Genomic DNA, 23,367 nt, shown 5'->3' with positions numbered 1-23,367 from the left:
TCCTTGTGATTTTGGGCAAGTCACTTAACCCTCTATTGCCACAGGTACAAACTTAGATTGTGAGCCCTCCTGGGACAGAGACATAGCCAGTGTACCTGAATGTAACTCACCTTGAGCCAGTGCCATAGCGGGGGCAGGTTGCTGCTGCACCCCCCCCCCCCCCGGGGTGTAGCACGGCGGGCCCCCCCCCCTGAGCGCACTCTTATCACTCACATAGAAAAGGGGATGGGTCCTCCCCGAGTGCACGTCGCTGGGAGCTGCGTCAGCTCCGCTGGTTCCTCTGCTCTCTCTGCCCCGGAACAGGAAGTAACCTGTTCCAGGGCAGAGAGAGCAGGGAAACCAGTGGCGTGCACCCGGGGCGGACCACCCTCCCTCCTACACCACTGCCTTGAGCTACTACTGAAAACGGTGTGAGCAAAATCTAAATAAAGAAATAAATATTTGAGATTCTACATGGAATGTTAATGTTGCTATTCCACTAGCAACATTCCATGTAGAAGCCTGCCCTTGCAGATCAGCAATGCAGCCGCGCAGGCTTCTGTTTCTGTGAGTCTGACGTCCTGCACATACGTTGCTAGTGGAGGAGTAGCCTAGTGGTTAGTGCAGTGGAACACTAAACGTTGCTACTATTTGAGATTCTACATGGAATGTTGCTATTATTGGTGATTCTACATGGAATGTTGAGGAGTGGCCTAGTGGTTAGAGCACCGGTCTTGTAATCCAGAGGTGGCTGGTTCAAACCCCACTGCTGCTCCTTGTGATCTTGGGCAAGTCACCTAACCCTCCATTGCCCCAGGTACAAACTTAGATTGTGAGCCCTCCTGGGACAGAGAAATATCCAGTATACCTGAATGTAACTCACCTTGAGCTACTATTGAAAAAGGTGTGAGCAAAATCTAAATAAATAAATATTTGAGATTCTACATGGAATGTTGCTATTCCACTAGCACATTCCATGTAGAAGCCTTTCCTTGGAGATCAGCAACGCGGCTGCGCAGGCTTCTGTTTCTGTGAGTCTGACGTCCTGCACAGAAACAGAAGCCTGCATGGCCGCATTGCTGATCTGCAAGGGCAGGCTTCTACATGGAATGTTGCTAGTGGAGGAGTAGCCTAGTGGTTAGAGCACCAGTCTTGCAATCCAGAGGTGGCCGGTTCAAATCCCACTGCTGCTCCTTGTGATCTTGGGCAAGTCACCTAACCCTCCATTGCCCCAGGTACAAACTTAGATTGTGAGCCCTCCTGGGACAGAGAAATGTACCTGAATGTAACTCACCTTGAGCTACTACTGAAAACGGTGTGAGCAAAATCTAAATAAACAAATGCTCAATTTTGATGAAGTGAGAGGAGCAGCTGCAGGGCAGGCAATGTGGCGGAGAACAGCGCTGGAGGAAGGCTTCTGCTGGCGGGGCTTGGGGAGCCCCGCCAGCCAAGGTATATGGAGTTGCAGTGGGGCAAAATGTGCCTTCCCTACCTTGGGCTCTGCCCCCCCTCCCCCCATCTTTGATGTCTGGCTATGCAGGTCCTGTCCAGAGGGGGTGGGGGGGGGGGGGGGTGGGGAGCAGCAGCAGTGGCCTTGCTCTGGGCTCAATCTCTCGGTGGCCCTGCCTCAATCTGAACCTTTCAAAAACTGTACACATTTTAAATGTTTAGGAGGCTCATATTTAGGTACAGAAGAACAGGCAGTGATGTGTGCTTTCACTTCCAGTTTTGTTCAGACACATGCACGTTTGTTACTATCTGCCCAGTGGCGTAGCAAGGGCGGGGCGGTGGGGGCACTCCGCCCCAGGTGCACACTGCTGGAGGGTGCAGAGAGCAGCTGCGCGCCTGTCAGCTCTGCTGGTTCCCTGCTCCCTCTGCCCCGGAACAGGGAGCAGAGGGAGCCGACAGGCGCGACTGCTCTCTGCACCCTCCGGCAGCCAAGAATGCACCCGGAGGGGACTTGATGCGCCGGGGAGGGGGGTGTCATGCTGCACCCTGGGGGGACAGGCACCACTGCACCCGGGGGGGGGGGGGGTGCACAACAACGATCCGCCCCGGGTGGCAGCCGACCTAGGATCACCACTGTATCTGCCTTTAAAACTTGCACGGGCTTCTTTCGGCTTGCATAAGAAGCCAAAACCTGCACTTAAATGTGAAAGATTAACAAGAAATCATCTCTGCAAAACCTTCTACGTTACCCTGAAGCCTCACATTAAATTTCTCATTTTGTACATGCCTCAAAAGTGGGTGATGTACTCTGCAAAGCATTGAATGCCTACAGTAGCTCATCAGAATACATTGTAATAATCTTACAGCTGTGTTTTCTTCACGAATTAGCACCCATGCTGTCCTCTCTGCTTTGTCTGGTGTATAGAATCAGCATTCAGCTGAATGGAGCCCTGCAGCTAAGCCTGCGATTGCTTTCTGCATTGGCTCCTTAGCCTGCTCTCCTTTCTGTGGGTTTTATGTTGGGTCACATGGAGAAGGGGAGAGACGCTGGATCAGTCGAGGTAGGGAGAGAGAGATGCCAGATTACAGGGGTTAGGGTTGGAGGTGAAGGAGGAAGGAAGGGGGGGGGGGGGAGATGCTGAACCTTGGGAGAGGGAAGAGAGAGCTAGAGACCTGGAGCAAATGGAAGACTCATCTCTTTGAAAAAATCTATCGAAAAGATCAAAACACATGAAGTCCACACACACTGTTAGCAATGCACCAATACATTCTCTTCTGTACTATTATCCCCCGTAACTTTAACACATTTAAACCTCAATTTACAGGTAAAAAATATTATACCCGAACGTTCTCTTGCTATTGTTCTGTTGCCCTATCAGTATCCGTTGTTCTTCTATTGTTCAGTCGTTCTTCTCCATTGTTCTGTTCCCCTTAACGATACTTGGACTTTGTTTTAACTTAACTCCTCACAATGTAACCATAATTGTGTTGTAACAAATTGTACTTCCATCATTACAATGTATTGTAGGCCACACTGAGCCCGCAAATAGGTGGGAAAATGTGGGATACAAATGCAATAAAATAAATAAATAAAATAATGGACTAGATAGCCTTGAGTCGTACCGTCTCCTGTTCTCAATCTAACCTCCTTTGTCTTAACCCCCCAGAGCTTACAAGAGAAGGAACAGAAGACTGCCATGGCAAATAGTGTATTTCTTTATTTGTGAAGACTCAGACCTGAGTGTTATAACTAGACAAGACCCAAATTTAAGCATGAGTGACTTGCAGTGGCATAGGAAGGGGGGGGGCGGTCCGCCCCGGGTGCACGCCGCTGGGGGGTGTCGGCTCCGCGCTGGTGCACTGCCCTCTCTGCCCCGGAACAGGTTACTTCCTGTTCCGGGACAGAGAGAGCAGTGAACCAGCGTGGAGCCGGCACACCCCAGCAACGTGCAGTCGGGGCGGATCGGCCCCCCCTCCCATCCCTCGATGTGACTGTTGCTATGCTAAGCCTTGAGTCTGTGACAGAAACAGATTGCTATTTGGTTGTTTGCTCAGCGATAAAGTTTCCTTTTTGATTTACACTGCATCCTGACTATGTCTGTGAGGGCTCCCAGCTGTCCACTAGCCATGGTATCACAGTGGGACTGAATATAAATCAGTAGAGCTAGAAGTGCTGTTTCAGTACTGTGGCCTTTATGAAATCCAGATTAGTTAGGATGAAGAACATTTGTTTTGTCTGACTGACTGCCAAGTTGTTGAGCTCCTATACGTTCTGCTAGTTTAGATATAAATGGCAGATTAGCTACTGGATGAAGCTAGTGAGGTGTTACCTGATGCATCTTTGAGCCTGGGAATTATAATGGCTTTTTTTTCCACGTTGTTGGTACTAAAGACTTGATTGAATCATTTGTATAATATAGGGGATAAGAGTTATATCCCAAGCTTTGGGTTGTGTGCAGCTGTGATGAGGACATAGAAAAAGTCGATAAACTGCTTATAGCCAAAGTTGATTTCTTATTTGACTGTAAGCCTGAAAGAATTAGTAATGGAAGATTATTAAACAATGATTGAATAGTAAGCATTTTGGAGTAAAAGAATTGAGTCAATACATGTGTGAAGTATTTTTACTCTGCTAGGAACATATGTAGGCAGCGTCATCATTCTGTTCAGAGCATGCATGAAGAGTTTTGCTCTGCTGCAAATGTGTAGGAAATGTTCTTGTTTTGCTTGGACCAAAAAATCTTCAGAACAGGGATGGACCAATGGATTTCCACAAAAAGAGGGTCTAGAGGTAGCATGCAAACAGACTTTATTGAAAACAAAAATCACGTATTCAGTGTTTGATACAATCCAACAAGTAGTGTCCACCAGAAGATACCATAATGGAGATCAAGGACCCAACACAGATTCGTGTTTTCAGACAAATCCCTGCTTCAGGGGTCATGACATCCAAACCTGATGGTCACGGCCGCCGAGAGGGGGGGACAAGGGGGACAAAAGTCCCCGGGCCCGGGCCTCCGGAGGGGGCCCGGCGCCACCGCAGTCAGGCCCGCCCGCTGTCGCTGCCGAACTAACTTACCTTAAACGCCTCCTTCCTTTCCTTTCACCACCTTCGTGGCAAGCAGCAGCAGGGCAGGCCACTCCTTCCTTCCGTGTCCCGCCCTCGCCTGACGTAACATCCGCGAGGGCGGAGCACGGAAGGAAGGAGAGGTCTGCCCTGCTGCTGCTTGCCGCGAAGGTGGTGAAAGGAAAAGAAGGAGGCGTTTAAGGCGTTAAGGTTAGTTCAGGGCCTGGTAGCGGGTGGAGGGGGGGGCCCGGCGACCTTGGGTGGGGTGGGGGGTGGGGGGGTGGGGGGGCCCGGGGGCGGCCTTGTCCCGGGCCTGGCTCTGGCTCTCGGCAGCCCTGCTGATGGTTACAACCTAGCAGTTGGTAATCAGACATCAAAACCTGAGAGCAGTGGCGTTCCTAGCGTCGACGACACCCGGGGCGGATCGCCGATGCGCCCCCACTGGGTGCAGCGCGCCCCCCCCCCAGTGAAATGACACCCCCGGGTGCATGCTGCTAGGGGGGGTGCCGCGGCGCGCGCCTGTCGACTGCAAGTTCGAATTGCTATGCTAAATTATCTCGTTCGCTGCAGCTCCCTCCCTCTGCCCTGGAACAGGAAGTAACCTGTTCCGGGGCAGAGGGAGGGAGCTGCAGCGAACGAGAGAATTTAGTGTAGCGATTCGAAGTCGCAGCCGACCGGCGCGCGCTGCGGCACCCCCCAGCGGCGTGCACCCAGGGCGGACCGCCCCCCCGCCCCCCCCCTTGGTACGCCACTGCCTGAGTGGTAACAGTTCACAAAACAATGGCAGTAGTGGACGAGGTAATAGAGTATTAGCCGTCTCTCCAGCACACTCTGCAGAATTACTTGCAGCTGTAGTGTAGATTTTGTGCAATTAAACTCTGGAATTTGGTGGTGGTGGAGATGAAAACGGTAACGGAATTCAAAAAGGCGTGGGATAAACATAAAGGAATCCTGTTCAGAAGGAAGGGATCCTCAGAAGCTTAGCGGAGATTGGTTGGCAGAGCTGGCAGTGGGAGGCGGGGCTAGTGGTTGGGAGGCGGGGCCAGTGCTGGGCAGACTTCTACGGTCTGTGCCCTGAAAATGGCAGATACAAATCAAAGTCAGATATACACATAAAGTAGCACATATGAGTTGATCTTGTTGGGCAGACTGGATGGACCGTACAGGTCTTTCTCTGCCGTCATCTACTGTGTTACTATGTTGTTGCCAGAGAATGTGGTAAAAGCCGTTAGCTTTGCTGGGTTTTAAAAAGGTTTGGATAATTCCCTAAAAGAAAAGCCCATAAGCCATTATTAAGATGGACTTGGGAAAATCCACTGCTTATTTCTAGGAAAAGCAGCATAAAATTTATTGTACTGTTTTGGGATCTTGCCAGGTACTTGTGACCTGGATTGGCCACTGTTGGAATCAGGATACTGGGCTTGATGGACCTTCAATCTGTCCCAGTAACACTTATGTACTTCTATGCACTTATGTACCTCTAAGCCCTCTTTTTGTGGAAATCCATTGGTCCATCCCTGCTCTTTGGCGTAGAGTTTTTTTAAATCTCCTGCTTTATACTTGTGGACTTGCTTTGCTTGGAGCATGCACAAAGATTTCTTACTCTGCTGGGTATGCCTGCTCTTGCTGCTTTCTGCAGTTCTTGTGCACTAAACTCATTAGAGATCACCAAAGATACATGGGCGCTGCTGCCAGGCTCCTTGGTGGAGATGATGAGCGCTTCGAGATTTGTACCTTAAGGAAAAAGAAAAACAAGGAGAGATGTGTGAACACTGGATGATACCTGCTTTTCTTCTTTAACCACAGGCATTACCTAGTGGTGGGGCAGCTTTAAAAATGCTCAGTCAATGGCAGGGAATCTGCTGTTCTAATCTTCATCAGAACCCCATGCAGGCATCATACCAATACACTTAAAACAGGAATACAACACAAAACACTGAATTTTAAAAGGGCGGTAGCCATAATGAAGAAGGACACTGACACAATAGGGTGATATGGGTCACAGGAAGGCAGTGCTTTTTTTGTAGGAAAAAAGGTACTGGTGCTCATTATGGGCGGGGTCACCATCTATGGCTCCACCCCTGTGGTAGCCACACCCCTTATACCAGCCATGGAGTATATAAACAGGTATCATTGAAAATACTATACCAGTATAGGAGAAAAAAAATAACTTGTGATATTTTTTCTTTTTAAATAATTTCTGTAAGCTGTTACAGCTCCAGTGCAAAATAAGACAGCAGATGTAAATTCTCAAATTGGACATATTCCAAACACTAAAATTAAAATAAAATGATTTTTCTACCTTTGTTGTCTGGCGACTTTGTTTTTCTGATCATGTTGTTCCCAGTCTCTGATTCTGCTGCTCTCTACCTGTTCCCTTAACTCCGTTTCCAGGGTTTCCTTTCCATTTACTTCTTTACTTTCCTCCTTTCTTCTTAATTTCTTGCCCTACATCCATAAGTAAAAGCTGGGTCCTCCGCAGACTTGACTGGAGGAGATATAGAGTGGATCCAGCTTTTGCCTATTTTCTCCATCCATGTGCAGTTTTTCTCCTCTTTTCCCTTTCCCTCATCTCCGTCAGTATGCATCTCCTTCCTGTTCTTCCCTCCCCTCCATCCATATGCATCTTCTTCCTCTCTCTTCCCTCCCATTCATCCATGTCCAGCATTTTTCCTCTCCCCTTCCATGTCCAGCATTTCTCTTCTTTCCTCCCCTCCATCCATGTTCATCTCACTTCCTCTCTCTTCCCTCCCCTCCATCCAGTGGCGTTCCTAGCCTCGACGACACCCGGGGCGGATTGCCGATGCCCCCGCCCCGGCGAAATGACACCCCCCCGGGTGCACGCTGCTAGGGGGGGGGGGTGCCGCGGCGCACGCCTGTCGGCTGCGAGTTCGTATCACTACGCTAAATTCTCTTGTTCGCTGCAGCTCCCTCCCTCTGCCCCGGAACAGGAAGTAACCTGTTCTGGGGCAGAGGGAGAGAGCTGCAGCGAATGAGAGAATTTAGTGTAGCGATTCAAATTCGCAGCCGACAGGCGCACGTCGTGGCACCCCCAGTGGCGTGCACCCAGGGCAGACCGCCCCCACCGCCCCCCCCTTGGTACGCCACTGCCTCCATCCGTGTCTAGAATTTCTAGTCTCTCCTAAATCCATGTGCATCTCCTCCTCTGTCTTCCCTCCCCTCCATCCATGTCCAGCATTTCTCCTCTCCCTCTTCCCCTCCATCCATGTGCATCTCCTTCCTCTGTCTTCCCTCACCTCCATTCATGTCCAGCATTTCTCCTCTCCCCCCTCCACTCCATCCATGTGCATCTACTTCCTCTGCCTTCCCTCTCCTCCATCCATGTCCAGCATTTCTCCTCTCTCCTTTCCCCTCCATCTGTGTGCATCTCCTTCCTCTCTTTCCTTCCCTCCAACATTTCTCCTCTCTTCCCTGCCATCCACTCCATCCATGTCCAGCATTTCTCCTCTCTCCCCTCCCCTCCATCCACGTGCATCTCCTTCCTGCCTTCCCTCTCCTCCATCCATGTCCAGCATTTCTCCTGCCCTCCCCTCCATCCATCCATGTCCAGCCACTCTCCTCTCCCCTGCCCTCCCCTCCATGTCCAGTGATTCTCCTCTGCCCTCCCATCCAAGTCCAGCGATTCTCCTCTGCCCTCACTTCCATGTCCAGTGATTCTCCTTTGCCCCCTATCCACCCCTCCCATCCATGTCCAGTTCCAACCCCAGCCTCCACTTGTCCCCGAGTTCCAGTTCCAACCCAGCCCCAACTGCCCGCCCTCAGCTTTCTGACTTTCTGTTCCTGCCGCCCTGCTTTGAAATCTTTTATTTTACTTCAAGTCGAAATCGGCAGCAGCAGAGAGGGCAGCAGGTAGGCTTGCCTCCTCACTTCCCTTCCCTCAGCGTACCGCCCTAGCGGAAAGGAAATTACATCAGAGGAAGGTGGGATGCTGAGAGAGAAGGGAAGGCTGGAGGTGATACTGCCTGTTGCTTTCACTGCCGGTTCGCCACTGCGACTTCAGGTAAAATAAAAGATTCCAACGCAGGGCGGCACGAATGAAAAGTCTGGGAGCTGAGGGCAGGCAGGTGAGCCTGACTTTAGAAAAAAGGTGCCGGTACGCCTTACCAGCGCATTCCCACACAAAAAAAGCACTGCAGGAAGGACTGATCAATTTGAGCTATCATTCTTAAATATGTATGCACCTACAGAGCCACCGAGAGACACAGCCGGGCCCAGGGCAGGACTAGACCGCCGCATGAGCGCTGCGTCGCCCCCTGCCCCCCCCCCCCACTCGGGTCGCTGCCCCAGCACCTTTCTGTCTGCTCCCTCGCTCTGTCCTCTCCTGTTCCTGTCTGTGCTGGGAGTTGGGACCCAGATGATTATATTAACGTAATATCGCATTAATGCAATCATCCAGGTCCTGGGCAGCACCGCAGGAGAGGACAGACCCGGAAGCAGGCAGGAAGAAGCTTGCTGATGCTGGGCCCGGGGAATTTTGTCCCCCTGCCCCTTCTCTCAGCAGCCCTGTGCACCAAGGAGCCCCATGGGGGTCTGTTTTTAGGTTATAGTTAGAAGTATTGGAGAAAGTAGCATGTTTATTCACGCCTTCAAAAAAAAATGTAGGAAATTGGTTAGACAAGATTTTCCTTGGCTGAATCCATATTGACTCTGTCCCATTAAATAGCGCCAGAAAAATGCCACCACAACAGCGGGAGGATGGAACTCCCTAATGCTCAATGCTAATGACATGGAAATTTGGGTGTTTTGCTAACGTTGAGCATTAGGGAGTTAAGGAGGAGGATTGTGCATGGAGCATGCGCTGAAGAGTTGTGCGTCAAGCACAGCTCTTAAGTGAATGCCCAGAAAGGTCAGAGAAGGAGGAGGGAAGAGGAGGAACAGCTGCCGGTAAGTGCAGCTAAAGGGGATCCAGCCCTTAAAAGTTAGCTGGCTTCTCCGTTTCTTTCTGAGCTGCTGAAGCCCGATTTCTTTTTCTCTTTCTATTCCCTATAATAATCCAGGCCAGGTAAAATACCTTTTAAGATGTAGCTGCAAGATTTTCCTTTAGGAGAAAGGAAGCGTTGTGCATGTATTAATAAAGAGGTAAAATAGACAGGTGGCAGCCCAAGCTTTATAAAAGGTGCCTTCTTCTTTCTTCTCCCTGCCATCTATGTACACAGATTGATGCATATGTTTGCAAGACATGTCCTGTTAAGAACCGAACAACTGCTGCATCGAAGTACAACTGGAACAGTCTTTTTAAAGATAAATGGCCTCTTCCCGACATGTAACGCCAGCACAATCCTCCTGCTGATCTCTCTAATGCTCAATGATATGAGTGTGCCAATCAGAGGCGTAGCCAGATTTTGACATCAGGGGGAGCAGACTTTTATAAAATAGGTGCTGGTTGGTGTCAGCTAGCCAGCAGTGTCTGTGTTGTTGCTCAGGGGCTGTGGCGGGCAATGATTAATACAGGCTGTCTCTGTTGCGTCCTACCTACAAGGAAACGGGAAGTTACATCAGGAGATAGGACGCAGAAGAGATCCTTGGACTGGCCAGAGCAGGCAACCTGTCTTCTTAATTGCAAGTAAAAATATTAAAATTGTGACCATCACCTCAGGAACAGCACATCTTAACTTCATCTGTTTTGTAGAAGTTTACATTGTAGATACACAAATGGATTATTCTGTTTTGAGGCATGTTTCAGGGACAACTGGTTTTATAAATCCAAATAAAAATAAATATTTTGTTTCATGCAGATTTCTTCTGTTTAAACATAACTAAACAGGCTAACTTCCGCAAACTACTGAAGACCCATCTCTTTAACAAGGCATACCACAAAGATCAACAAATGTGAACTCCTACAAATATACCCAGAATGGTCTTATAACATTTGCTTGTTACACTACTATCATGTTTCATCAATATCATGTTACCCAAGATCCTATGTAATACTAAATGTATATTCTCTTATATATTTCCACTATTCATGATGTATTGTAAGCCACATTGAGCCTGCAAATAGGTGGGAAAATGTGGGATACAAATGCAATAAATAATAATAATAAGCCACTAATGCAGTCCATTGGTTTTCTTATATTTTGTTCCTGTCATGTTTTCCAAACAGGAACTAGGTTTGTGAGCCCTTGGGCCACTGCCGAGGAGCGGCAGTGGCAGGCAAAACCACCCCACACTGGAGACTAGGCAGAACAGGACTGGAACCCCGGACTGGAGTTGCAGCAGAGGCAAACAAGCAGGAATAAGCAGAGCCGGTACCCTTAAACTTCACCTGCACTTGGCCACTTTTCACCAGGAGTTGAGATCCTGGCTGCAGGTGGCCGGCAGGACTTACTGGACAAGGCAGGACTGGATACCCACTAGGCTGAACCAGGACTGAGGGTCAGAGGGGAATGAACATACAGGGGCAGCAGGGCAAGGCAGGGAAAGCTAAAGGGCAGGACTAAAAGCTGCAAGCAGCTACTGAAAAGGGGAACAAATACTGACAGACAAACAGAGACTAAACACAGAAATACCAACAAGAAACAAGGCAAGGAAACAAGCAAACACCTAAGTTAAACTACACACAGAACACTAGAATCAGGCAAGAATCTCAGACAAACAACTGGACTAGCAAAAGTGCAACAAGCACCAACATACCAGGGCCTTAAGCGCAATGCAAAGGCAAGGCAGAGAGTTTCAAAATGGCTAATAAGCCCAGCAGCAGCTGAGGCTCAACTGCAGCATTCACCAGGCAACTACAGGAGTTGGGCAGGTTCAATCCAAGCAAGCAAGTCTGGCAGCCCGGAAGATCCGGACTGGACTAGGCTGAAATCTGGAATGGGTGACAGTACACAGACAATCTAATGCAGCCAGCACACAACGACAGAGACAGAACTAACTCACAAGAACAGACAGAAGCCAGCTCAGAAGCTGACCACAGGAAATAAGGTGAGTCTGAGAGGGGGCACGGCCACAGACGTGACAGTTCCTGTGATGACATATACTGTGCCCCACCTAGCGCCCCACCTAGCTACGCCACTGGTGCCTATATTTGCATCTCATTAGTGTTGAGCATTAGGGCGTTGTTGTGCATTGTTCAGCAGTATTTTTATGGTGCTATTTGGAACAGCACTGGAGTTTTCAGCATCAGGGCCTAAGGGATATTGTGCACAGTGGGCTATGTAAATTTACCTGTTCCTGACGAGGTAAGAACTGCCACCCTTGCTTTCCTCTCTTGTACTCTGCCTGACAGGTAATTATTGGAAGCTGTTGCCTGGGACTCATTTGCTTGTAATGCTTTCAGTAAATTACAGATCTCAACACGCTGAGAACCTTTAGACAAAATGAGAAAAGGATAAAGTAGTATATAAAGAAACACAAATGTTACTACTTATCAGGGATGTGCATTTGGTTTCCAATTTGGCAATTGTTTTGTGTATAAAGAGCACACACTAAATGAACTTCATGTGCCTATGAACTCTGAATTAATATGCATAGAATTGATTTGCATTGTTTAAAAATCTGTGTGTTAATTAAATTTTACACGCAATTTCTGAAATGTATAAAAAGAATCTGGAAATCAGGCTAAAAAAATCCCCAAATGAACCAAACATGTTTTTCTGTGCACATTCCTTCTATTCACCAATTGCATCTCTGACGGGGCGATGCTCAGAACTAAACACGGGTGCTAGAGGCAATGAGCATCGGACTAGCGCCCGCATTAGTGAGTGCAGAATATTCAGAGGGTTTGATCTGACTCGTACACATTTGTTTCTCGCTTCCAGCGCTTAGGGGCTTGCGTGGGCTTCCTTCTGCTTCCAAATTATATAAAAACCGGCAGATTTTCAAGAAAGAATCTTCTCTCCAAACACCCTGATGCCTGTTCTCAGCTGGCGTCATTTATTTCAGCGGTAAGGTGGCTTTGTTCTGTGCGCTGTTCTTAGAGCATTGGGAGGGAATAGGAAATGGCCTCATTAACCTCGATTCGACTGCATTAGAATGCTATTTGCGCTAATCTTTGGCAGGCTCATTGTCTCTCGCGCTAGACCCTCTGAGCATTCTGCGCTTACTAATGCGGGTGCTAAGTTTGCTGCTAATCGCCTCTAGGATCCGTGTTTGATTCTGAGCATTGGCCTGTAAGTGTTTTAATGTTAACTCTGTGTTAACCAGATAGTGAACATTAAGTATAACATGCTACCTGGTTAATGCTTCCACTCCCACTCTCTGCCCATGACATTCCTCCTCCCCAAAATATTTGTAAAAAAAAAAATCAGTAACACATAGGTTAGTGTGTGTGAACAGGCAAAATACCACAGCACACTTTAACTTGTTTATGCAGTAGCCTGTTCATGTAAAACAACAAAGCAGTGGGATCAATGCATTTATTGGAACAATACCCGACGTGGCCACGTTTCGCCCTCAGGCTGCGTCAGGGGTATAAACTATGAAAACAAAACAAGAATATAAAAACATGTATAGCCATACATAATAACAATATCATAAGCATGATTCAACATATATAAAGCAGTAATTAAAAAAAAATGTCATAGACATGATTCAGCATATATATAAAAAAAGCTTAAAAACATATATAGCCATACATAATATCATCTGCAAAAATCATCACAAAACATCACATATAACATTTTATCAAAACATCTATAGTTCTTATTGTTATTATTTAAACATTTTAATAAATAATTTTTTTAAATTTTATTATTATTGAGAGATATATATGCGATTTGAGAACTATAGATGTTTTGATAAAATTTTATATGTGATGTTTTGTGATGATTTTTGCAGATGATATTATGTATGGCTATATATGTTTTTAAGCTTTTTTTTATATACGTATGCTGAATCATATCTATGACATTTTTTTTTTAATTACTGCTTTATATATGTTGAATCATGCTTATGATATTGTTATTATGTATGGCTATATATGTTTTTATATTCTTGTTTTGTTTTCATAGTTTATACCCCTGACGCAGCCTGAGGGCGAAATGTGGCCACGTCGGGTATTGTTCCAATAAATGCATTGTTCCAATAAATGCATTGATCCTACTGCTTTGTTGTTTTATATTTACTGTTTTGTAAGCAGTTGTACGCCTTTTGTTTTTTTGTTTTGTAGCCTGTTCATGTGCGTGAATCATACATTAAGGGCTTAACGTTTTTTTTAGTAAAAGGGCCCTAAAATAGTTATTATCTTTATATTCGTATCTGCTAATGTTCAGTTTATTCAGTAAACCTGATAGATAAGTTTAGGGGAGGGTAAAGGTTATCGTGCAGTTGTAAAATAATGAGTAACCTTTCTGCTGTGGTTCCACCATCCCAATCAGCCATGCTTCCTCGTGCTTCTGTATAGTCCTCAGAACCTGCTCTGCCATCTTCTTCTCCACCACCAGGACGGCGCCAATGCCACAGTTAAAGGTCCGGGCCATCTCCTCTTCTGAGAACGCACCTTCTTTTTGCAGCCAGGAGAAGAATTCAGGGATCTTCCAGTGATGGGCATCTGTAAATTTAGGTCAGACACATTAGTTGATATTATTGGGCCCATGCAGGCCATCCGCTGATTTTTATGGAAAGACATGAACGAGCAGGTTTATTAGGTCACGAATATACAGGTAAATACAGATATGATATATCTTCTGGACTAGGCGTGCCTTGTTTAGTTCTGATTTTATTTGCAAATAAAATTAGAAGTAAACATGGAATGCCCAATCCAAAACCTTACCTAAGCGTACAGCGAGAAACTCTGGCAGAACTCTGGGGATGTTCTCCAGGAAGCCTCCCCCAGTGATTTGAGCGTAGGCTTTTACATACCCCGACCGGAGGACAGCTAAAAGTGTCTTATTGTAGATCTTTGTTGGGGTTAGTAGGAGTTCTCCTGTGAATATACAAGATTATACAAATACAGATCATAGTACAGGAGTGTTCTAGTGGCATGGCTAGCGCGAGGATTTTATTATTTATTGATTGATTGATTGCTTTGGATATTAGGTTCTGTAAACAAACTTTCAGCCCTGTACCCCTTCAATTATCTTTCAGGCCCTAGACCCCCCCCCCCCCCCCCGAACCTGAGATTTTGAAGTCCTTTCATTAAAGGGTGATAAGCCCTAACATGTAATTAGCGTATAAAAAATGGTTATTGCAAAATGTGTTAAGGTGTTTTACGGTATATTGACTCTTTGTGCACGCTAATTAAGCGTGATTTTCTTTTTAAAATTTTTGTTGGGAGGGGGAGTGGGAACCAGTTGCCAGTTAAGGTTTGAGCATTGTTGATAACTAATGCCCATAGTGAATCAATGGATCAATGACGATTTGCACTTTACTGCCTGATGCAGCTAACTCTGAAGATCCTATGATACAACATATTAAGTACACCACATGTGCATATTACAGTGATGAAGGGTGTATGTGCCTGGGATTAATTTTGAAATTTGCATAAGAATATACAGGCATCTTTAGCGTTTAGCATGCGCTAATTAGGAATTAGGAAAGCTGGTAAATTGGGCAATAGTATAATAATGGGTGATTTCCAGTTACCCCAATATTGTATGGCCCTAAATGTGGGTTTTGTACCTGGGGCAATGGAGGGCTAAGTGACTTCCCCAAGGTCACAAGGAGCTGCAGTGGGAATTGAACCCAGGTCACCAGGATCAAACCTACTGCACTAACCATTAGGCTACTCTTTCACGCTGGCTGAATAAACAGACAGATAAAGAAATGTTTAAGACATTAGGAAAGCTGGTAAATTGGGCAATACCGTGTTTCCCCGAAAATAAGACACTGTCTTATATTAATTTTTGCCCCCAAAAATGTGCTAGGTCTTATTTTCAGGGGCTGTCTTATTTTTCGGGCAAACATCGGGGTTGGATCGGGGTTGGCCCGCCTGCCCTCCCGGAACTAACCTTAAATGCCTCCTTTCACCTTCGCAGCAAGCAGCAGCAGGGCAGGCCACTCCTTCCTTCCGTGTCCCGCCCTCGCCTGACGTAACGTCCGCGAGGGCGGGGCACGGAAGGAAGGAGAGGTCTGCCCTGCTGCTGCTTGCTGCGAAGGTGAAAGGAGGCATTTAAGGTTAGTTCTGGGAGCAACGGAGGGTTGGGTGGAGGGGGCCCGGCGACCTCGGGTGGGGGGGGCAGCCTGGGGGCGGCCTTGTCTGGCTCTCGGCGGCCCTGCTTTCAAACAAAAATTTGCTAGGTCTTACTTTCGGGGGAGGCCTTATATCTACCAAGTCAGGAAAACCTCTACTAGGTCTTATTTTCGGGGGTTGTCTTACTTTCGTGGAAACAGGGTAGTATATAATAATGGGTGATTTCCAATTACCCCAGTATTGACTGAAATCTAAATGTGGGTTTTGTGACCCCATTTGAGGTCCTGACCTACAGGTTGGGAAGCTCTACCATAAACCATACAAGGAGCAAGAGAAAGCAGCCAGGCTAATGAAAATTTTTTTTTTTCTTTGTGAGTTTTGTTATCCTAGTACAGTTCATAATGGTGAGTGAATGTCAAACTGTTTGTGTCAGAACAGGTCTCATCCAGTCCTGTAGCGTAGCCTCTTCTGCCCAGTACCACAAAGTGGCACTCTATTTTAAGTCCCATACTCTATAAAGCTAAGTAGAGATGATCACTCAACGTACCCCAAGTATGGTGCTCTCCACGCTCAGGAGCAGGGGAGGAGTACGTCAAGGAAGACTTTTCAAGAATCTTTCTCACGAGGCTAAAGCCACTGCTGTGCAGCCCAGAAGAAGCTATTCCAATGACAATATCCCCATCGCGTATCCTCTCCAGCTGTGGGAGCATGTGCCCACGCTCCACTGCGCCAACCGCAAACCCAGCAAGGTCGTATTCTCCAGGGGAGTACATGCCCGGCATTTCTGCAGTCTCTCCACCTGTGCGGATTAGATTTTTTTTTTTAAACTCAGGACGTCAGACTCACAGAACCAGAATGAAGCCTTGCGCCGGAAGAAGAGGACCATGGCTGGTGGGGGATGGGGTCCATGCAAGCAAAGGTAGGCGACGGCGGGGGAGGCTTGGCAGCGGGAGGGGAGGTTGAGAGGGTCATCAGCAGAGGGGTCCAGGGCCAAATCTACGGGGGCCCAGGCAGGGGTGTGCTGGTAAATTGCTAACAGGGGGCTCTCTCTCGGCAGCAAAGTAAAAGAGAATTCAGGAGGGGCCCAAGCCCACATTTTGGGATCCATTTGTTAAAGTAGCCATGGAGAACCGGCTCCCAAAATTCTTAATAACTTAACAAACAGCTCTCGAGAGCCTGCTCCAGCACACCACTGCAGGCCACCGTGGCCCCACATAGCTACGCCACTGTTTTGTACATGGGGCAATGGAGGGTTAAATGACTTGCCCAAGATCACACGGAGCTACATTGGGAATTGAATCCAGGTCACCAGGATCAAAGCCCGCTGCATTATCCATTAGACTACTCCTCCACTCCGAACAGACAGGTGAAGAAGTGTTTACAGACATTAGGAAAGCTGGTGAATTGGGCAACAGCATAATAATGGGTGATTTCAATTACCCCAATATTGACTGGATAAATGTTACATTAGGGAGCGCTAGAGAGGTAAAGTTCCTAGACATAATAAATGACTGCTTTTTGGAGCAACTGGTCCAGGAACTGAGAAAAGGGAGAGCTCTAAAATCTACACTGGCTACCCATCAAATCACGTATATCATTCAAGTTATGCTCACTGGCCTACAGAATAATCTTCAGTCAAGCACCAAAATACATGTCAAACCTAATTGAATTACCTATATCCAGGGCTGCCGAGACACTGGGCCGGAACGGGGCAAGGTCGCCCCTGGGGCCCCGCTGCCGCCCCCCCCCGAGGTCATCCTTGCCGCCCCCCCTCCGTTCACCACCGGGCCGGGCCCCCTGAATTCAAATCATAGCGCCTCACCTTGACCTTGTTCCATGTGAAAGAAGCGCAGCAGCGGCAGTCTGCAGATCGCCTCCCTTTGGGCCTTCCCTTCCTGTGTCCCACCCTCGTCTGACATAACTTGCACGAGGGCGGGACACAGGGAGGGAAGGCCCGAAGGGAGGCGATCTGCAGACTGCCGCTGTTGTGCTTCTTTCACACGGAGCGAGGTCGAGGTGAGGCGCTAGGATTTGAATTCAGGGGGGCCTGGCCTGGTGGTGGATGGAGGGAGGGGGGGCGGCGCTGGGCCCCCCTTGGAGGCCAGTGCCCAAGGAATTTTGTCCCTCCTGCCCCCCCCTCTCGGCGGCCCTGCCGAGAGGGGGGGGGCAGGAGGGACAAAATTGTGTCAAGGGAGCACTACACTTCCCTAAGTGCCAAGGACTAAAATACAAATCTTCATACTCAACCAGCTTCACTTACATTTGCCCCAAGATTTGGAACACAATACCAAATGCACCAAACTAAAGGAATTACTACACAACCTTCCGCAAACACCTGAAGGCCCACTTCTTCAGAAAGTTTTTCTTTGATGAACCCACACAGTTGGCCTGAACAACAACCAACACACCTTGCTGCTTGGTCACCAACAAATCATGAACTAAGCTCTCGACTACTCCAAACAACATTGTAAGTTGTCTATCCGAAGTAAACTGTAAGCCACATTGAACCGACATCTAGATTGGAAAATGTGGGGTACAAATGCAGAGATAAATAAATAAATAATCATACCCAGGACAGCACATCCTGCGATTTTACAGGCTTCTGCTATTCCAGCTACAACAGCTTCAGCCACATCATCATTCAGTCTCCCGTAGGCGAAATAATCGAAGAAAAAGAGAAGTTCTGCTCCCTGAGCCAAGATGTCATTAACACACATCGCAACCAGATCCTGGCCCATGGTGTCATGCTTACTGCACATCTGTGCAATCTGTAGAGAGAGGGGAGGAGAAGCTGTGATGATGCTCAAGATGGAGACACAAACTGGGACACATAGAGACATGTGAAGAAAGAGTGGCAGTGCCCTAGGGGTGGAAAGAAACAAGGCGGGACAGAAAAAGAAGAGACAGTAGCAAAGTGATCAGAAACAGACACAACCGGAGACAGAAAAGAGGAAATGCTGTGACTGTACTCTAGAGATGGAGAAACTGTGATAGCACTTTAGAGATGTTTAGAGACAGAATGAAACAAGCTGAAAGACAGGAAGTGGGGCTAAGCCAGATTGGGTTGGGGCAAGGAGAAAAGTGGGGCTAGGTCAGAGTTAAGGGAAGGGAAAGAGTTTGGCTAGGTTGGAACTGGAGGGAGGGAGGGCAGTTTTTGAAATAATGGCTATCCATCACGTGACGCCCTCTAGTCCAGTTTCTAGCATATCCACAATGAATATACATGAAAGAGTGCATCTGTTAATTCCCTAAATAAGGACCTGAATCGTTCTTGTCCTGCTACTGCATTACATTATTTTATGTTAATTGTTCATACCTATTATACTTCACATGTATATTGTTGATTTTATTGTGATAAATTGTTAATATGCAATTGTGTATTTTATGTTTTAATTTGTATTATTTTTTTTTAAATTCTGGCATGTAAACTGCTCAGATGATCTGCCTGATGACTGGTATATCAAATAAACTAGATAACTTGATACTTAACCCTTTCCTCAAGCTTCACTAGATCCCTCATCATGTTTCCCACATCTTCCATGGTGTCTACCCTGTTGCAGATTCTGGTAGTGCCCACAAAAATTTTTTCCCCAATAGCCCTTCTGCAATATTGCTTACAAAAATGTTGAAAAGAAACATTTTTCTTCCTATCTCCTGCTGCTCCCTTCTTTCCTCTCTACCACCTTTCTTTCCTCAACCTCACCTCCTGCTTCCTGCCTCTTCCTTCATTCTCCTTTCCAGCCTCTAGACTCCTTAGCGCCTGTTTATTCCTTCTTCCCTCCCCCAGCCAGGCTTAAATATAAAGCTGAGTCAGGGCTAATGAAAGAAGGAAGGGGAAGAAAAATCACCCCAGAGCCTCTTGCTGCTATCTCTGTCAGCAGCTTGACCAATCTTCTCTGTCCCGTCCAGGCAACAACTCTGTTTCTCCCCTTAGTTCCTGTGTCCTGGCTCCCCTTCCCCCCTTAGGTTGGCACACAGGAGCCATGGCCTCCTCCTGCCGTTCCCTCAGTATGCCACTGGAACAGGGGACAGGCAGCAGACAGACAGATGATGGGCAGAGTATGAGGGAAATTCCGTGAATAACATGTATAGAATGTTTGTACGTTTGGGAAGCTTGCCAGGTGCCCTTGGCCTGGATTGGTCGCTGTCGTGGACAGTGCGGCATTACTTATGTACTTATGACGGAGAGAGACATTGGGCAAAGTATGTAGAGAGGAGAGAGAAAGACATGTATACAAGCCTATGTCATGCACATTTATGGTTGCAGTTCTGGAAACCAGATCGGTTAGGTGTGCCTGCAGGACTGGCTTGGACCACAATGATTACAAAATGATAAAGCACTGGATTACCTTCAGCTGGTCTCTAACACTATTCATTGTGGACACCAGTATGGGATCCCTGTAACCTGCTGCTTTCAAGTCAAAGATAGCAGTTGACCGTCCAAGCTCTCTGTGACAACCTGTCAAGGACAAATAGTGGTTACACAGCTTTCTGACAGTGCAGACAAGGTGGGATCTGTTATCTCTTGCTATTTAGAAACTGGCAATATGTATAAGGGGCCTATGAGGAAATTCAACAAGAATGTCCTCATAGGCCCCAAACAAATAGGGAACAGAATTTTTGAATAATGCCCATTGGTAGAAACATGGATACCCAGTTTCCACATGCACAAGCAAACGAAAAAGGCTAAAATAACCTGAGGGTCCAATATTCAGCCTGTGACGATCAGCAGTTTTTAAGCCACTGACTGCTAAATTAAGCCCAGGCCATGTTTGGGCTACCCAGAAGTTACCCAGGCACTGGCCAATATTCAACTCAGTGCTCAGGTAGCTTGGCAGATACAATTAGGACATTTTGCTGTCCTAGCTTTATCCCTTGACTTATTCTGGTTAGTAAATTGAATATTGCCACTAACCAGGTAAATTTCTGCTCCGCCCCAACCAGTGGTGTAGGCAGAAATTTTTAACGGATGCATGCTACCCTGCGCCCCCCCACCCCGGTACCTTAAGATCTCCTGCTCCGCTCCAGTCTTCACCCAGGCAGTGGCACTCCTAGGCTGCCTGTAGCTTGCACTGGGGCTTTCTCTGTGAACCATCCCTCCGTTCACAGAACAGGAAGTTGCGTTAGAAAGGGTGGGACGGTTCACAGAGAAAGTACCGGTGCAGATCTCAGGCAGTCTATGAGTGCTGTTGTCCAGGCAAAGACTGAAGGGAGATGATTTTAAGCAAGGCTGGTCTTAGGCAGGGGCGACAGGAGCGGTTGCACAGGGCCCCGCACCGCCAGGGGACCCGTGGCACTCTCTCCTGCTCCCCACCATTGCCACGATCTGACTCCTTACCTCCCCTCCCCTGAGCTGCAGAGTGCACTCCCAGCACATTCTCAAGGCCACCCTTGTGATCTAGTGGAGTCTTTGGGGCGGGAAAGATCCCCAGTCTTTCCTGCCCGCTGCCGGCGCTGACCCTCCCTGTTGCCACATCGCTCTTTAAAAACGGCTGCCGAGACTTCCACTGAAGTCTTGCGAGGCCGCCACTGGAAGTCTCGGCAGCCATTTTAAAGAAAATGCGGCAGGTTAAATAAACTTTCAACACAATAGAAGACAGAGTAAAGGTGGGGGGGGGGGGGGTTGAAAAGGGAACACAAGACAGTGAGGATAATGGCAGATAAAGTTGTCAGTAGCACAAAAAAAGGGGGGGGGGGGGGGGTAATGTACCATACCACACATAGCAGAAGAGTAAGAAGGTGAAGAGGATGAGCGTGAGAGACCATGAAGCGCGGTGAGGTACTTTTAAAGGAAGGGAAAGGGGGGACGGAGATGAGTGGGAGGGGGGGGGGGTATAATATTTAACAAGGTGATCAAACAAGAATAACATATGAGCAATAACTATTGGAATTCATGGTCGAGTTTAATGTTCAGTGTTGTAGACTGTTTCTTTATTCGCACAAGGAAATGTTAAAGGCAATAAAGATTAAGGGGGATGGGGGGGGTGGAATGTAACAAAATAAAATTTGATGATAGCAGCATAGGATTACTGTATATACGTTTGACAAAGTTCAGAACTGTCAGGTACTTAAGCAAATACATGTGTTTATATGTGAAACCATCAATAAAATTATGGGAATATAAAGGGCTTTGTAAGGGCAAGGGGCGAAAACGGTAACAAAACTTTGATGATCGCAGTTTATGACTAATGTACAGAAGGACGTTATGTTATTGAAACAGTGATAGGTTGAATCTTATGGATATGTTACTCTGTTGAATCATCAATAAAAACCGTTGAAACATGGAGCAAAGTTTCTTTTGAAATTTCCTTGTGTGTGGAGGATTCTCCTTCACACAAAACAATATCAATTTTTTGAACCCAAACAGTTGGATGATTTTTTGAAAGGTAAAGAGAGTATTATTGTGAAAATTTAGACCCGAATGTAACACTGTAAAGCAGCTTCGAGTAAGTCGGCAGAACATGGCGCAGTCTTGGTTTAACAGAATTGATTATAAGCTGGGTACTAAATAGCTTGTTTAATATTTCTTAATTCTTGGATCATTTACCTTATTTGTGGACGATAACACTTCGTTAATTTCGTATTACCTTTTTCCTTATGCTTTTTCAGTATTGTGTATTATTATTCTTGATTGAATATTATTATGTATATTAAAATGTTATAAAGAAAAAAAACCCGTTGAAACATAAAGAAAATGCGGCAGATAGAGGGTCAGTGGAATGGGCAGATGTGAATCGCTTGTTTACTCTAAATATAGGACTAGGGGGCATGCAATGAAGCTACAAAGTAGTAAATTTAAAACGAGTCGGAGAAAATATTTCTTCACTCAACATATAATTAAACTCTGGAATTCATTGCCAGAGAATGTAGTAAAAGTAGTTTTAAAAAGATTTGGATTGCTTCCTAAAGGAAAAATCCATAGATCACTGCTAAAATGGACTTAGGGAAAATCCACTGCTTATTTCTAGAATAAGCAGCATGTATTGCACTGTTTTGGGATCTTGCCAGGTACTTGTGTGACCTGGATTTGCCACTGTTGGGAACAGGATGCTGGGCTTGATGGACTTTCGGTCTGTCCCAGTATGGCAATACTTATGTACTTAAGTTATGTAAAATACTGACAAGACATTGAGAAAAATGGCAGTATTGTCAGTGCACTACACTTTCACTGCAGTGTGAATGCGCTGCTCGAACAATCTCACTTCACTGTAACCTAAACATGCAAAATACATATCCAGCCCCACTGCACTATGATCTCCTCTGTAGTGCATTTTTTGTTCCCACTATATTTGTTCCTTGCAGTCCCCCCCCCCCCCAAACCTGCCTCTGTCTTCCAACCCTTCATCTCTCCCTCCATCCGAAGGGCAGGCAATTAGGTTGAAACAGCAGCAGGGTGGGGGACAATGAAAGTGCCTTTCACACCTAATGATATGAAAGAAGTGCCCATGGAAGGAAAAGAGAAGGGGTGACCATGGCGAGTGAAGCATGGTTTTGCTTACTCTGAATCTGCCCTAATACTGCTCCAGCTCTCTGCTCTGGTGGATCATCAGTCCAAGAGCCAGTGTGAAAGATGTACATACCGTATTTTTCGGACTATAAGACGCACTTTTTTCCCCCAAAATTTGGGAGGAAAATGTGGGGTGCGTCTTATAGTCCGAAGGTAGAGATTTCCCTCCCTCCCGCCCTCCCCCCGAGTTCGGGATCGCCCTCCCCCCGGCCCTGTCACCTCTTCTCCCTACTCACGTCACGCGATCTTCCCTGGTGGTCTAGTGACGTCGGG

At 46.9% G+C, this 23,367-nt stretch overlaps 1 protein-coding gene across 1 annotated transcript in view; it reads right to left on the bottom strand.

Annotated features, from left to right (window-relative positions):
* The window catches only part of LOC115458905 (trifunctional purine biosynthetic protein adenosine-3-like), an 81,727-nt gene that overhangs the window by 9,798 nt on the left and 48,562 nt on the right, over positions 1 to 23,367 (bottom strand). The window contains exons 12-18 of the mRNA XM_030188751.1: positions 19,937 to 20,046; positions 18,157 to 18,355; positions 16,135 to 16,386; positions 14,229 to 14,381; positions 13,803 to 14,006; positions 11,684 to 11,824; positions 6,099 to 6,229 (exon numbers count right to left, since the gene is read on the bottom strand). Coding sequence (XP_030044611.1) covers positions 6,099 to 6,229; positions 11,684 to 11,824; positions 13,803 to 14,006; positions 14,229 to 14,381; positions 16,135 to 16,386; positions 18,157 to 18,355; positions 19,937 to 20,046 — 1,190 coding nt within the window. The remainder of the gene's footprint in view (positions 1 to 6,098; positions 6,230 to 11,683; positions 11,825 to 13,802; positions 14,007 to 14,228; positions 14,382 to 16,134; positions 16,387 to 18,156; positions 18,356 to 19,936; positions 20,047 to 23,367) is intronic.

The sequence above is a fragment of the Microcaecilia unicolor genome, unplaced genomic scaffold (genome assembly GCF_901765095.1).
Source record: "Microcaecilia unicolor unplaced genomic scaffold, aMicUni1.1, whole genome shotgun sequence".
Lineage (NCBI taxonomy): Eukaryota > Metazoa > Chordata > Amphibia > Gymnophiona > Siphonopidae > Microcaecilia > Microcaecilia unicolor.
Note: the sequence above shows the minus strand (reverse complement) of the source record. Positions and strands in the feature narration are given on the sequence as shown.